This window comes from Notothenia coriiceps, unplaced genomic scaffold (genome assembly GCF_000735185.1).
Source record: "Notothenia coriiceps isolate Sejong01 unplaced genomic scaffold, NC01 NC01_scaffold00029595, whole genome shotgun sequence".
Lineage (NCBI taxonomy): Eukaryota > Metazoa > Chordata > Actinopteri > Perciformes > Nototheniidae > Notothenia > Notothenia coriiceps.
The window spans coordinates 65860-82955 of NW_011362296.1; the positions used below are offsets into that span (position 1 = coordinate 65860).

The 17096-nt window shown below is 41.7% G+C and overlaps 1 protein-coding gene across 5 annotated transcripts in view; it reads right to left on the minus strand.

The window, feature by feature from the left end:
* Nucleotides 1–4833: 4833 nt before the first annotated feature.
* The window catches only part of LOC104958974 (RUNX family transcription factor 2), a 39798-nt gene continuing 27535 nt past the window's right edge, over nt 4834–17096 (minus strand). For all 5 annotated transcript variants that reach the window (XM_010786816.1, XM_010786818.1, XM_010786815.1 and 2 more), the window contains 3 exons: nt 13215–13382; nt 10759–10920; nt 4834–8096 (listed from right to left, as the gene is read on the minus strand). In XM_010786816.1, the coding sequence (XP_010785118.1) occupies nt 7618–8096; nt 10759–10920; nt 13215–13382 (809 nt within the window). In that variant the 3' untranslated portion in view covers nt 4834–7617. The remainder of the gene's footprint in view (nt 8097–10758; nt 10921–13214; nt 13383–17096) is intronic.

A 17096-nucleotide genomic window follows, 5' to 3' on the forward strand; every position in this document is an offset into this window, starting at 1 on the left:
TGGCAGCTGAGAACCTGCATGCCTGAGAAGGAAGTGTCTAATCACAGCACGCCCGGCAAACGACAGAAACCATGTCATAACAGTAGATCATGTTTAAAGAGCTGCGGAAGACGAGTCCTCATCCCCTTCCACTCGGAGACAGAGAGCGATCTAAGAGAGTATCAAATTCTCCGCAGGTCCCCCAGCCCTCCTCCGCTCGCCTGCCCTCGGAGGCTTGAGTGACTTGTGGTGAGTCTTGATGGGGATTATTGATCTGCCTGGCGCGCGCCTGCGGTTTCGGCGCAAGACTGACGACCTCACCAGAGAGAGTTCTTGGCAAACGTCGGCCCCTGTCTAAGATCAGCGGTAGAGCCTTGTAGAGGCATGGACAGGTCTGTCCTGGCCTGAAATTTGGGCTTTATGAGCTCGGAGCCAGGTGACCAAGACATTTTTCTGTGTATTTAAATAATCAGGCCCGAATTTCAGAAGAAGATAACAACAAACATATCTGATTGGACAGCAGTAGTTGGAATGGGTAACCATGTCTGCAGACAGCAAAGCCCCGAGGTATTTATGCTCTCCGTTAGACTTACTGGTTAGAGTTTCTGTTCCAGTCGTGGACCACATTAAATAATCCATGGTCACTGGAGAAGGATGTGGACACTGTGCTAATTATGTGAGATGATGATGTCAGGTATTGATACCTACTGTACTAGTGAGCCAGAATATTTCCCACTATGCCGTGTTCCAATGTATATAACCGCGCTGTGGCGACCACACTCGCTATACGACCACACTCGCTATACGACCACACTCACATCCACATGTCGGACATGTCTGGATCCTCAGCAGCCCTCACACATCCGCACTGTCAGACGGGCTCTCACTTTATCATTCATAGTTTTAAATCATCGCTTCGCCTGCAGGAAACACGCAGCATTTTATTTTCCAGTCATAAACCATAAAACTTGCCTCTAACACGAGTTATGATCCTTGGAGACTGAGAGAATGAATGTTTAAAGCAGAACCAGACACGATGGCGGGCATCTTTCTTCCCCCTTTTCGCCTGGCATCCCCTCATGGCTATGGTCGTGTGGTGGATTTTCCAAAAAGCCCCATCATGATCTTAATGTCACCAGGGTTGTATGTCATTTAGCAGTGAGCTGGATCTCACTGCTCCGAATTACCAGTCCATTGGTTCTCAATTAACACTCGCCTGATAACATTTGAACGGCCCTTCATCTGACAGGAAGAACACATAGGGCTACTTCATGTTTAAGTTAAAGGCAAAGATGGGACCCCTGCCCACATTTTTGACATTTTATTGCCTAGCTGAAACCTATGGAAAAAACCTGTTTTGCATGAATATTTGGCACCAATCGAACGTTCATGCTGTCTAATGTTCTGTACACTCGGTGGTGCTGCAACAGTTTGACAGCCGAGATGGTGTATAATTTGAAACACTGACATGAAGCGGAGGCCTTGGACAAAGAGGTCTTTTGTTTGTGTGTTTGGTCGCTGTCCATGGTCCTGACACTCACATTTTCCCAGTAATTCCGTCTTCTTTTTTCAGGCAGTGGGGCCATGTATCAGATTGCAAAATCTGAAATGGCAGAAATCCTTAAATGTATGCTTTTTCATGTTTCATAAGTGCACTTTTCTCTGAGCTGCGTTTCACTTAGCAGCAAATGGTTTCGGGGAATCAAATGTTTCCAAAGCAGGCTAAAGACACGAGGTTGCTCTAATCTAGTGATGAATGGATTCTGGTGCTGGATGTCAGGACGCCTTACAACCTACCATGTCTGTGAAGAACTGGGCCGCTGCCTGGATGCTGCTCGCCTGCCAATTGATAATTTCTTTTATTACGGTTCAAAAGTCTCGTTTACCTTCCCCCCTCTCTATGAGGGTGAAGAACATTTAATATCTGACATTCATTCACGGAGCAAAACTTCTTCTACGGGCTGAAGTCCACAGACGCAGAACGTGGGGTGTTGGAACTTTAGTACGAGCAGCACTAACATTATAAGAGCTAGTTTGGCCACATCCAGCTTGCCTGTGGCTGTATGGAACACCATATGGGTGGGCCCCTCAACCCGGTCCCTAAGGTTACATAAAAAAAAGCCACTAGAGTGCGCCAGAGTACACAGTTATTGTTGACTCAGTTTGAAGTTCTCCTGGAGCTGGAGGGGGGTTGCTCAATTACAATCAGATCAAATTAAGATCTGTTTTGTGTGTTTTATTGTGGGCAGGTTCCTCAGCACAGAGATGGTCTTCCACTGAGAAATTAAAGTGGCCCTTTTCCATTAGTTAAAATTAGATATCATTAGATTAGAAAAGGTTCAGGGAGGTCACGCCGAGTCGACAGGCAAAGCCCACACTAGAGAGTTCATTGCCCTGAGTTTATCTCTGGACCAAATGAGAAATCAAGATGCATAGATTCCTGCAGAAAAGTCACACAAACACATACCCACAGCCCTGTTAGTGCAGACGGAAACATAGGCAGAGATATACTGCTAGTGAGTGGTATGGGACCCTTGAGGATCACTTCCCGCCTGAGCTGCTCCCCTAAAACGTTTGGAGAGGTCAAGTAAACAGTTTGTATGGGCTGTCATCTCTCTGTGTGTGTGTGTGTGTGTGTGTGTGTGTGTGTGTGTGTGTGTGTGTGTGTGTGTGCACAGTCATCTGATTGGAGTGGGTTTGTCTCCTCGTAAACTCCTGTTTGTGTTCCTCTCTTGTGGTTACATAAGGAAGAGAGTGCAGTCCTCTTTCTGCTGCTGCTGCAAAAACGATATGACCTGGTATAAAAATCAAGCGCACATCATCACTGGCATCATTCTTCAACCACTAAATTCAACAGGGACAAAAACTCCACACCAAGCCCTCTTAAATGAGTCTGCCTCGGCTCCGCTGTCTCTCCTGTGCATGCAGGACATTATGCAAATGTATCTGGGTGTCTGGGTCCCGTTGCTCCTCCGGAGTTCATTATTATAATTGCTAGACATGGCTGAGAACGCTGCAAATGTGAACCTGAAACCAGCAGGATCCTTTTTTTCCATGCAATCTATATTCAGGGAAATCCTGAAAATGTTTCCAATCTGAACGCTAAAAAAACATAGATCTCCTTCTCTTCTCTCTCTGTGTTTCAGCATGTGTACGTGTGTGCGTGCACACTTAGATTGGCTCTATTATGTCTTGGAATAATGTAAAACAGCTTCCCTGGGTCTCCCTGTCTCTGTTCATGTCTCCATCTCTCTGGTTTCGCAGTGTACCTTTGAAATGATGCCATGACAGAGGCGGTGGCAGTAGTAGTGTTCTGGCTGAGCGTGCCGTTAGGGGCCCCAGCCTTAGCCACTGTCCAAAGACAATGTTGGTGCAGACAGAGCTGCAGACCAGAGATGACACCGTTAAAGTGCTTCTTGTGCGCAACACGTTAAGAGATCTGCTTAACTGTTCCAGAAGTGTGGACAATGTCAAATGTTATAGGATAATTAAGAGTACTCTCAGACAGTTGTGGTCCTTTATATTTAAATACAAATTTCAGCAGAAATATAATCCAAATATGAAAACATTAAGGGGAATGAGCTCGAGACACACACTTTTTTATTTAGGGTTTGTGAGATCACCTGGTAAAATAACCAAAAGGCAAACTTCTCCTTCTCTCTCATTATGAATAAAATACAATCTAAGAATATGCAGCCTGAATATTTTTTATTTCAAAAACTGGATAAAAGATGTCTCCTACAATCAGTTATTGAAGGCACCACAGTTGGATGGGTTGTGGTGTCAACAAAATCTTGTTTTGCACACAAGTCTTGAATTGCTTTAAAGATAATTGACAAAAAATGCCTTCTGTGTCAAATTCTTCACATGACTTGACTACAGTGTATGTATGCAACGTCTATCACTAAATAGTTGTGCACTTTCTTAACATGTTATCTTCAAATGTGGGCCTGGCCAAGCTACATTTTGTACATCACACATATGAAACAGCCAATCGCTGTTTAACACGCAAAATACCGACATATAAACAGGCCGTTGGCAGTTGGCACAGCACGGACAAATAAACTAACCTGGAAACTCTACCGCTGAGGGGACTTAATTAACAGCAGAGAGAGAGAGAGAGAGAGAGAGAGAGAGAGAGAGAGAGAGAGAGAGAGAGAGAGAGAGAGAGAGAGCTAAAGTTAGCATTAGCATACTAAAAGTGACAGCCAACATTTGAGCTTGCATTTTTGGTACGTAAACCACACTCATGAACTTCCTACAAAACTTACCAAACACTCCCACCATATGTTATTGTTTGTTTCACAACCACTCGCACTGTATCAGCCACTGCAGTTACAAGCTAGCAAGCTAACACACAACATTAACAAATAAGATGCTAAATACACTTACCATTCTAATACGACTGCTAGTCCCAGACGGTAGTGCACAACAACCTCCTTTTAATAACACATATTTCAGAATTTGTATAATGCAGTCTAATGGATAAAAATGGATACAAATAAAGCAGACGCAGAAACATTTCTCCAGATCGCGAGACTGGCGGGTCTTTGCTCAGACTAGCGCGAGCGTGGGCGGGGCCAGATCCAGAATTACTATGAGTAATGAGTAAACAAATATATTACTTCCAGCCTATTTTTTGTTTAGTTTTTTGTTTGTATGTGGAAAACTATAATATAATAATGTTAAACGAAACATATATAATAAAAGAGTATTATATATAGTATAAAACTTACCTGGAGGCAGATGAAAAGTAGTTTTTAGATAATCTCTATACACATGCATATTGCCTTTTTTTAAATTAAACAAAAACGTATTTCAGTGAAGAGAGAAGATTAAGAGCAAACATTAAGTTACAAAATTCCTATTTTATTCTTAAAACCAACAACATGTACAATCACAATGCCAATTTCACTCAATGTTGTCAGGTCTGTGTGTCCCTTTAAAAAAAAAAACGTACTTGATGTTTGTGAAACGTACCAGCAAAATCTAATGGGGTCTCCATTAGCTTTAGTTTCCTGACAAGTGTTCATGAGAGAAGAAGCATAACAATATACATAACAAGTAAACGTAACATAAGAGCAGGGTAAGGTATGGTTCCTGGATATCATACATGTGGATCATTAAATAATACAAGGTTTTTGATGACAGTTTTTATACAACATTTAACCAAAGGAAAGAAAAATGACAAACCTCTTGTGTTCTGATGAAAAAGAACACAACACTAACAAAAGCAGATAAGAACAAACTGGGATGTCAGTGCTGCATTGATGTGTAAACAGTTTTTAAAAGACCATTTCCTGCCTAAAGTTTGGAAAGAAAAAAGATGATTAAAAAAAGGTCCAACATATGTGCATAGTTACTATGGAGACATTAACCAAATTTGTATTGGAAAAAAGCTTTAAAATCACAACAATCTAAAATGTTTTATTTGCTTTCTCGTGTTACACTGTAACAGCAAAATGATTTTTCGTTTGGGCTGGAGCAGTTGGGGAAATGTAGTTTGACATGTTCAATTCCATTAAGTGAGTTCAGAACATCCTCTGCAGAGACTGGAAAACAGGCGCTGCGTGCAAACCTTCAATGAAAAGCTTGAAGTCTGATCCTTGGACAGGGCCATGTTTTTCTCAGCTTTTTCAAATTGGGTTATTATATTACCTTCATGCACTGAATATCATATTGTATGAAAGCAAGAAAAACGCTTTTTTTCAAACAAATACCAACTGCCTAGTGAGATCAGATTCAACTCCAATGTAAATGGCTTGTTTGGCCAAGTGTTATCCATTTTGAGTGTGCATATGTGTGTGTGTATGTTTGACTCCACTGGTGTTATATCTGCACTGAGGACCAAAACCACGAGCCCTGCTGGCAGCCTGCCGCAAGTGCTGCTAGAAAATAAAACAAGAAATAAGTGCTTTATGAAACAAACATACACAAGTCTCCCATATTTTTTGGTTACTAGTTTGCTGCCAGCAGCTGCATCCAATCATTTCGGTTTCTGCGCTTTTTTTTCTTTTAACCCCAACACTTATTTAAAAATCTCACATATTCATTTTAAATGGGAAAATATCAGACCTCTGCCTCAAACTGTTGCCACAGAATGATTTTAGATTGTGACTCGGATAAGTGAGGAGAAATCGGTTAGGTAAACCATGTCAACAAAAGCAACAAAAATAAGGAAAATAAATAAATGTCTGAAGGAATGTCACAGTCTCTTTGTCTTTAACGGTGATATTTCTCTTCCAGTCTCAGAGACTGAAAGAGATCAATTCAAACAAACAAAGTACCCGTGTGTGTCACACACTAAGACAAACTTTTTCAAAGCTATCTTCTGCACATGATATGAACGCTACAATAGACTTGGCATGTTTTTTCTGATAATCTTGACAGATGATTCAGCCACATTGGATATGAAAAAAAAGATATGCAGATCTACAAAATCTGTATTGATTTGAGATCAATGGATAATTCCAGTCCTGAGGAGTTCATGTATCGTAAAAGAAGCAAACCTTAAAGTCTGACCCGCTGAGTGCACCATTAGGCGTGGCACCATTATAGAGTTTGTATAAATGTACCATTTCTTATTTGGACAAGAAGATTCATATGTATCTGTGTGCATGTCAGACTAGACCAACGAAAGAAATCAGAACGAATTCCCCCTAAAGGATAATTATTTGTTCCCCCATTGAAGCTCTCTATCATGGTTTGTTGCCAAGAGGCACAATACGAGTTATTGCTCAATAAATACCAAAGGTTTCATTCCGAGCCAAATGTGTGTCAACGCCTAGCGAGTATGTCGGGCTCTTAACGTGTGGAGCAGTTAAACTGAAAGTTACACCAGGAGAAAACATGTTGCAATACTCTTTGGAAATTACATTTCATATTCGAAACGATTCAAATCTTTGGGTACTACAAAAGAAATTAAAAGCTCTCACTTATTTAAATTACTTATCAAAAAGAAAAGAAAATAACATAATTTTAACTTAGTCATATAGATGCATCAAAAATATTCAGATTACACTTCTTTGACTCAAGTTTCAAATACAATACATAATTTATGGCTTTATAAGTTAAAACTAAGAAAACGCCTCAATCTACATCCAAGTTTCACCCACAATATACAAGTTAAATTAAATGGTTTAAAGCAAATTTACTGTCCATACCACTTGAGGTAACATATGTGTTACTCTCATCACTTGCTACTCAGTGCCTTACTTGCATCTTGATATTGTCGTAGTACAAAAACATGCTCTGCAAAAAGCCTTATTGAAATACAAACACAATACAAAAGAGGCAGTCTTATACAAATATTGTTGAAGCATCCCTTAGCTTGTGGATTATAATGAAATCTAAAGAATGTCTCATCCACTTGGGCCTAGTATACCACAATTGTCTTGTCTCATTATTGCTGTGAGAATGACTCCCTTTGTAGTGCCTTGGTCAAAACACATTCCAGGAAGACGAGTCCATACAAGTCTGGCTTTTTTTCTTTTTTTATCTCAACCTTCATTTCCAAGTACCAGGAAGAGATAGCTGATGAGAGCTCAAAAATCCCCTTTTTAATTAAAAAATAAAGGTTTTGTGCTTTCAAACCATGACATCATTTGACTTCCCCTCTCCGTCCCCCTTTGGTTTTCTTCAATACGGCCTCCAGACGGCTTCATCCATGCGGCCCCCGGGGTTGAGGACAGTCGGGGAGTTACTGTGGCTCCCGTCGCCGTCCACGCCTCCCTCCGTCTGGCTGGGCAAGTTGGGGTTCACCAGGGAGGTGCCCGTGGAGGCGCTAGTGCAAGGCGGGATCATCCTGGAGGGCGAACGATCCCCGCCGGGAACCATGGAGAACTGGTAGGAGCCGGAGGACGCACCGTAGTAGAGATAGGGCGTGCTGCTGGTCTGGAAGGGGCCGCTCTGGCTCTGGGTGGAGCCTGGGTATGGGGGGGGAAGGTAGGTATGGTAGTGCGCGCTGCCCAGCGACATGGCGGAGGTGACGGGCGGGGTGTAGGTGAAGCCGGTCGGGTAGTGCATCCTAGGGCCCGTGTAACGACTATCTGTGATGGAGGAGAGGCTCGGGAACTGGCGCTCAAACTGACCCGGGAACGGGCTCAAGTCAGAAGAACCTGTTGAAACATAAAAAACATAATTACTTTACAATTCGCAGTAAAGCACACATCATCATAGAAGCAGAAATCGTTTCATAGCGGTTTGTCAGCTTTGATTTAGTGAAACTTGTATTTTTGGATACTATACGTAATTGAATTGAACAAATTAGTCCCTTGAGGGGCTAAACAGTAGTAAACTGAATAGAATGTAATCAAATATTTCAAGCCAAAGAAGTGTATTAACCAAATTAGGAAAATACTTTAGCTAATGGATGTTGTGTGCAGAGCTATAAAATATTATTAATCAAAAAATATTATCATCTTCACTGGAGTTTTCCAACCCAGCTCTTGAGGTCTGATAAAGTTAACAAACACATCAGAGACGTTGTGCGCATGCATATCCCTTAATATGTTTATGCCTCTGCATATTTATGTTTCTGTGTGTGTGTTGGCACATGTCTATCTGTATAACTGTTTATGCATGCAAATGTGTATGTGCAAACGGTGTGTGTGGGTGCATGTGTTTGGTGGGGGGGCTGATGGTGTGTATGTGTGTGTGAATACTGTATGCACATAAAAAAGCAGTTGGGATGAATCAGGAGCTGCACATGTGGAAACACTTTGAGCAGAAACAGTTTCCATGAGATCCATAATGAGGCAGGGCTGAGCTCTGATGTGGCTCCTCTCCTCGCCTCCCATCGGCTCCAGCGTGTGTGTGTGTGTGTGTGTGTGTGTGTGTGTGTGTGTGTGTGTGTGTGTGTGTGTGTGTGTGTGTACGTGTGCATGTGCAACAAGCGAGTGAGAGCTGAGAAGGAGCTGCTCCATCTCACCCTTCGTTCCTCTCTTTGCTTCATCCCTTAAAAAATACCCGAAAACCACTAACTGGCTGTGGCGAGCTTTGCGCTGGGCGCAGAGTTTAAGGAGAATAGGAGGTCCTCCCCCTCTCGCACTCCCTCCCTCCCTCTCGTCTCCTCTCAGTGGTTTAGTCCAGCCATGGTTCTCTTATCATAAATCACCAGGCGTCTTCCGTGTCACCATGTCTGCTGTGAGAGGACAGGGGGTGGCGGGGAAGAGGAGGGAGGAGGGGGACGCAGTGTTTATGTGCAGGGAGGAATTGCGAAGCCGGATTTGTCGCTAGAGTCAGATAGCATATGCTGCCAATTAAGCCCTTTAAACTTCCTCTTTCCACAAGATCCGTTTGATTCTAACAGAAATAGTAGGTGATTGTCTCCACTGTGAAGGAGCACTGTGATCACAGACGTGACCGACTCTGTTCAATAAACTCCTGATTCCTGCTTTCAACATTTGGACCTATTTTAGTCCTCAAAGGGGCCCTGTGATGATGAGCCAGATCGATCTTTATTAGCTTAAAAGAAACCAGAGTGGAACCATGTCAAAATATTTAGAAAGGGTTTTTACAAAGTCTAGAAGAGCATCACTTCTGAATTAGGTGTTTTTACTTGACTGATGAACTCTTGCAACCCATTTCTTAGCGACTGTGACATTTCAGATGAGCTGGATTGTGTGTGTGTGTGTGTGTGTGTGTGTGTGTGTGTGTGTGTGTGTGTGTGTGTGTGTGTGTGTGTGTGTGTGTGTGTGAGTGAGTGAGTGTGTATGAGTGTGACGCCGCAGAGTTTGCTCTGGAGCATCCATATTCTGCTCGTACTTGTTGGTATGTTTCTGTGGCTGGATTCTGTTACAGCGCAGCCTGGCGCGGTGTCAACTTGATCTGCAGAGATCTGAGAGCCTTAGTCGCATCACTTAGAAGGCATTAAGTGCTGGAGGTGTGCGAGTGGGCCAAGGTGGGAGGAGAGTTTTTTTTTGTTCGAGCCTGTGTTTGTGCGCATGCACGTGTGTCACTGAGAACAAAGCCTGACGCTCATGAGATGAAAGCAGAAGGGAAAGACCAAAGTAATCATAGCTGACAAGGCAGCTGGCTGGATTTTAAACCCTTTCTAATGCAGAGTCACACGGCTGTGTCGCGTAATCACTCACCCTCGTTCAGGGCACACACCCACACCCACACCACACACACACACACACACACACACACACACACACACACACACACAGGAGTGTGTAGTATGTTAGCACAAGAAAACAGAGAGAGAAAAAAAAAGCAGTGTAGGGAAAAAAACTCTCATGGCAGTGAGTCAAACAGGTGTACGGGGGAGAAACTTGTCTGGCGGCATGTAGGGAGTTTAAAGGAGCTTTCAGGTTGGGGGAAAAAACAGAGACAAATTGGAACACAGATGCTGCCGTTAAGGCAAACACACTGGCTAAGTCAATTACCCAGAATGCCTTGTGAGAGTGCCGTATTGCTATAAAGACACTTTATTTGTCAGCCTGTTATTATCCCTGGGCCTGTTATTACCCATACTCATCTGGGATCAAAGGCTTGGAGAGGGGAAAAACGGAAACAATCCTTTTTTTTCTTTTCTGTCGTCCACGCCATCCAAACCGCTCTCTGGAGAGTCAGTGGGACAAATCTTGTAATTTGAGAATGAGCCAATAGCAGCTCGCTATGTATGTAAGTCTTTGGTAAATGGTAGCACATGGATCTTTTTGTAGTCTTTGTTTATGTTTCTGCTTTTGAGTGGGAGCTTGTCGTATATCGCTTAAGAATATGTATTATCTGGATCATTTGTGGCGATTTAAGGAGATAAAGTAATGGATCTACCTGGCAATCGTCTAGGCACGTCACTGATGGCAGGCAGGCCCGTGCCTCGGCTGGAGGAGAGGGGGGTGGTGGAGTGGACGGAGGGGGACGCCATGGGACTCAGGTAGGACGGGTACGTCTGTTCATACGACCAGGGAGGAGAGGACTGGGACTGACGAGGGTCTGATGGGGAGAAGGAAAGCGAGGTAAGGAAAGGAAGAAGGAGATAAATAGATATAAAAGACAAAGAATAGTTCCCAGTGGCCCATTGTCTGGTTGATATGTTCATTTACTTTGGAAAATTGACCAAAGATTATACAACTGTTGAATTCTAGTGTCTCTGTCCTTAAGTTTAGAGGTAAGTATCAGTTGGACGCGTTATGCAACATCCTCCGTAATGACACATCTAATGTTTACCTTCCAAGAGAAGATCTTCCTGTTTGCCTTATAAAACATTGTGCTCGCAGCTGAGGACAGAGAGCCTTGCTGGCAAACAACCAAGATGTAAACACACTGGTAGACAACCAAGAAAACAACCGCCACACACACTTTATTGTGTATGTCTGTGTTGCAACAGTATCGGAGAGCATGAGAGTTGCTCGATATTGCATTTTATGGGATCTATTTGTATGTGTTATGATGGAATTAGCTTACTAATGTGTAGTGATTTACAATCTCTAACTCAGGGATTACTGCACAGGGTATGTGCCAGGAGTTGTCGACATGCAACAGAGATTAAGAACATATTGAGTAAGCTTTAGTTTTTGGTATATGTTGTTATTAAATGTGCATTAAAAGTAGTAAGCACGATAGCAGAGAGGTCAAAACAGCAAGAAGTCTGAACAAACGTTGAAAGAATAGTTATCTAAAAATTATGAGTTAACAGTTGAAAAAGCTGGCTGAAAGTATTAATGGATGAAGGTTTGAAATGGTTTGGTTAAAAAAGAAAAGAAACAGTTCAAAAACTAAGCTAAAAGCCATGGATTCATAATTCAACATTTAAGATAGTTATCCAAAAGTAGAAATGAATAAAGGGTTAGTATAGTTAAAAAAGGAATAGATAAACAGTTAAAATTGTTAGCTACAGTATAAGTACAAAGGGATAAATGCTTGAGATAAAATCATGTTTATACAATAAAAAAAACGAAAAACTGTTGTGGTATGTACTACGAATGCAAATGCGACACAACTAAATAATTGAAAGTTCAATTGTATGAAAACATTAATATCCACTTTTATATAATTGAAAGTGTAAAATGAACTTTAAACCCATTGTAATTTGTGATGAAAAATCCTGTTATTGGGGGAAGGCCGGACAACAAAAGGTCAGGAACCACTTCTTTAATCAAAGCTGAATTTGGATATAAACTTCATCCTTCACCTCTAAATATTTACTCTGGAGATTTGTTTTGCTCACATGCAATTAAGGTCCAGTCCAGTGTATAATACTCTCTGCCACACGCTGTCCAACCATGCCTCAAATGATCCACTAAGTAACACTACAAAGCCATGGCAGACACTAACTAAGAGCTAAATGACGACCTGTGACGAGCCTACGGAGGTGTGGAGGATCATGTAGCAGCCATCCCCAGCCGTGAGAGATGGTGTTACCTTCTAGGATGTAGATTGATAGAGTGACATGGAGCAGAGAAGGACAGATGATCCAGGAGGCAGTGGAACATACTGCACTGAGCGTTCTGTGGTCCCATCAGGATGTGCACATGGCCCCAGAGTGGGTTTGATGTTTCCCCTCACATACAGTAGAGTTGAATACACTTTGTGACTTAGCCTTCTTGCTTTTTAAGTGATATGCTTTAGGATTTTGGAAAAAACATTTAATATTTTGAAATTTTTGAAAAAATAAAATGTATGCGTGGACATGTTATCTGAAATCTGAAACATTATAAGGAATATTTTCAGATATTTATCTTAAAGTCACAACATTACAAACTCATTATGCTTAAGGACATAAACTAATATAAAAATAAATTGATGTAAACCTAACAAGTTGTCTTGTTTCTTTTGAAGTACAATCTTTTTTAAATGTTATAATACAGCAGACTGATCATGACCATGTGTATATATAAATATACATGATATATATAAATATAGCCCATATATATGTTGAATGATCTCCCAGCCTAAAATATATGAATTATTAGGGTCATTGTAGGACATACAAAAGAAATATAATTTTAAATATTTGTAATTCTGGATAACATTTTTCCTTTGTCACTCTGTTAAAAATGTACCCGGTTAAGGTTTTGTTTTATAACCCTATTAAATGAATCCTGTTCAATGACAGGAGCCACTTGGGGGAGCCAACCCATTTCATTAAGGGGGTCAGAGGTCAATAGCAGCTCCAGTTCACTAAGATCCTGCTCTACCACACTTCCAAAGAGTGGATGCTTGCTGTAATGTTCTTAAACTCTATCTTTTCTGTGTCTGAGACTAGGAGTTGAGAACCGGCTGCTCACCTGTTATCTGCGTCTGTCCCTGCGGGTTGAAGGAGTTGTGCCCTGTGTTGAGACTTTGCCGGGGGCCTTGATTGGGAATGGCCACCCTCACCCTCATCCTCTCGAGCTCACTGAGGCGGTCTGAGAAGAGCCCAGTCTTTGGAGGGTCCTCGAGTTTCTGACGATGTCCTGGGGACACAGGAAAAACAACTATTTATTAGTTAGGAAGTTTCAAGGTGCAGGGGAAAAAACTGTACTTGATAATGGTGTTTATGCGTGCTGTTTTGTACAAATCATTGTTAGTTTTTTCTCTTGGAAAGAAGGTTGTCAAAACCAAGGGGTTCTCCATAGTGTCAAAATGACTCAGTTCTTCTGTGTGCCATGCCTAACCTGGTAAACACAGTTTGTGCTCCTAAACAAAGAGAAGGTAAAGAGAGGCTTTTGGGATGGGATGCAACTACATCCTGCCAACTAACAAAGACTTAACAATCATCTCTCACCTTGCATCAGAGCATTAGAGAGAATTACGAGTGTGTGAGACATTGCACGTATATTTAGTTTTAACCTGAGGCTTCTTCATCAGGTAAACACAAGCTCTCACGCCATCACACAATTATCCCCACAGGAGTCGTAACTTATGCCAAAAATGTATATCTTTTCCGGCATTCCTCTGCCAATAGTTGTACACCCTTTATTGCCCTGATTATACTCTCATCTCTTTTGGGCTAACTCCAGACCCCTTCAATATACAAATACATGCACATTGCAAACACACAGGACATCACAAGACAGTGCGTCAATTGTGACCAATTCTATCCCAGCAGCCATGTGGGCCCTATATTAAGAACCACAACAAATATGTTCCCATGGGGCGCAGGCATAGACTACAGTTTAGCTAAGGTGGGGTAGAAAGAGAAGCCTGTGCACACACAGTCCTTTTATCACTGACACAGGTCTATGTTGGTGCGTCTGTCTGGTCTCGCACTAGTTCTCCTGTAAAGGCGGTAAAGTAAATATCAAACAGAGGTAGGTAGAAACTCCTGCTGTGCTTGGCGGGGCTCCAGTTGGCTCAGGCAGAAACAACGAGCTACTTCAGAATCCTGCCCAACCTGCCTGCTGCCTGGGAACAAAGACCTGACACTACAGTTACGGTAACGATCGGTGTCAAGTAAGGAGATCATCTCTCTTTGCAGATTCTTTTGTCCCTTCAATATCAAATAAAAACACCAGAAGACATTACAAATAATCATTTTAATCCTCTGTGTATTATTTGTCCATTACAGCAAGTCTGGAAAAAATATCAACCACAGAAATGCTTTTATCAGATCATTTGATGCTTCGCAACAAATTCATTTATTCCGAACAAATATTATGGAATTCTGACTTGAGAATGGCAGGAGTGAAGATGCAGCCAGTGACAGTCAGACAGACCATGATTTGTTTTTATTACAATGACGTTACCATACTGGCATCATCAAGTTCAAATAAACAGACAATCTCATCATCCGCTTCTTAACATAGATGACTTGGAAGGGGGATAATAAGGGCTACTTGCAAAACCCTCAGCTTATTGAAGTTTCTTTTTCTTCATAACATAATTCATGGCTATATTTCATTAATAATATTTCTCTGGATAATTTGTGCCTTACTTTGGCGTTTCTCATCACTCTATGCAAGCTGTGCCCAGTCAATCATAGCATTTCCATTTTCAACAGACCAAATTTCTATTCTAAAAAAGCCTCGGGACACAGTGCGGGCTTTGTGCACAGGCCGTCTCCTAGTGATGGGAATAAATAGCAATGGGAGACCGAGGGAGATGAGGGGAGACAGAGAGGGACAGAAACGAGGGGGAGGAGGCACATGGAGAGGAAGAGACCCTGATGACCAGTAAATTAAGAGTACTGGATTGAGCTCAACCAGTCAGCAGACACAGTGGTGAACACAGAGCACAGCGAATGGTGAATAGTTAAAGGGTTTAGGATTTCGACTTGTGTGAGGAAGATCCCAAAATACAGACAGATATTTACATTTATATTTAAGGAGATAAAGATAGATCAACATGATAGATAGAAGATGTTACTGATAGCTTGTCACAATTTCAGCAACACTCAGCAACCACCCTTATTGTCAAAATACCTATGGATGCAACCCAGTTTTAAAGGAAACCAACGTATTTCTTCTCCTATAGGAATGCAGCATGTCAACCACCACATTCAGGTCCAATTTACACTGCAAACAGCCAGACCTCAAGTCCATTAGTTTAGCCTGCCTTGACAGTAAATACAGTTTTTCATGAGTTAATTACACCTTTTAGACGACAACTGTTGCCAAACACAAGACGTCTCAGCTGTTTTATCGGAACCCTAGCAGGGCGGAGGAATGAGCCGGGGGTATTTAAAGGAGCGGGAAAGGCGGATGATTTCACTGCCGTAGGGAAAGTCCCTGAGATTCCCATCATCCCTGTGAAAACAGCGGAGATTTTCGATAGCGCCTGCCACTTTCCTGCCCAGCCAGCCGCCGGAAACATGGACAGATTCAGACCAGATGTGAGCAACTTGCACACACGCGGAAACACACGAAAAACACACACACACGCAAGAATGGATCTATGCAAACACACGTCTGCGCATGCAATCATGAGTATTTGCACACAGGCACCGTGCATACACCTTTGCACATGCACTTACAGTACAGGCCCGGGCTTGCACATACACAGTAAAGAGATTAATAATGATTAGATAACGCCTCTATAGATAGTATCTGTAATCACACAGTTGCACACTGATCCTAGAATGGTATTATTTCAGCCGTCGCAAAGACATAAGTCTGGATTCAACTCGACCCTTCGGATCTGATAACAGTTAGTAATGGCAAGTAGGCAAACAGAATATAAGTCCTCTGTAATTAATGGCAGCATTAGATTTGATCTGAGCCTGAGCACCGAGATCTTTGACGAACAGTTCCCATATATGTCATGTCTGAAAATATTTCTCCAATACCTAAGCGTTTTTATAGCTTGGGAATTATTCGCAGAGTATTTTTTTCATAAAAAGTGTGCCAATGTGTTTTTCATGACTAAAGATTGTAAAGGGATCGTTTTTGGGAAATACACAAATTTTCTGGGAGTTAGATCAGCAGATTTATACCACTTTCATGTCTGTGCAGAGGGATATGTGTCATTTAACGCCACATTTTCACACCCAACTCTTACATACGTAGACATTTGAGCAATTTTGAACACAGGCTATATGGTGCAAAATATCGGATTTCCAATTCAAATAAATACTTTATTTAAGCTAGTTAAGTAGTCAATGTAAATAGGTCGATGATTGACATCTGGTTAAGACACCAATTTCTTCATAGTACGACACCTGACTTTGATAGCAGTTTTCTATGTGCATCTTATTTAGTCGCAACTGGAAATGCAAAAAATGCAAAACAAAAAGCAAACAATGCATAGCTATAACCCTCAAAATAATGTTTTGAAATTAAGATGGTAACCAGACAATTGAGAATACAAGGCTGTCGAAACACTAAGCCTGCCTTGGGTCTAAAGGGAATCCAATTTGTAACAAAAGAGATTAAACAAGTAAGTGAGATTTAGAGATGCTAGTGGGAACATTTTGTTACATTCAAATTGTGTTACATTTATTTGTAATATGATTCTTAGGTTCTAAGTGAGAAATGCTACCAAAAAGGCATTTATTTTCAACCTCCTCCTAACACCAACACATGAAGTTTCAGATATCACTACAGACACATAACTAGGAAATTATCTTGCCTGCTGCCTGACTAAGGGAGGAAAATTCGGAGCGCCAGAAGATCCTTAATAAATGGGATGATTTATAAATTTGCTGTCACGTCATGCCCTCTAAGCCCTTCAGGCTAGTTTATGATCACTGG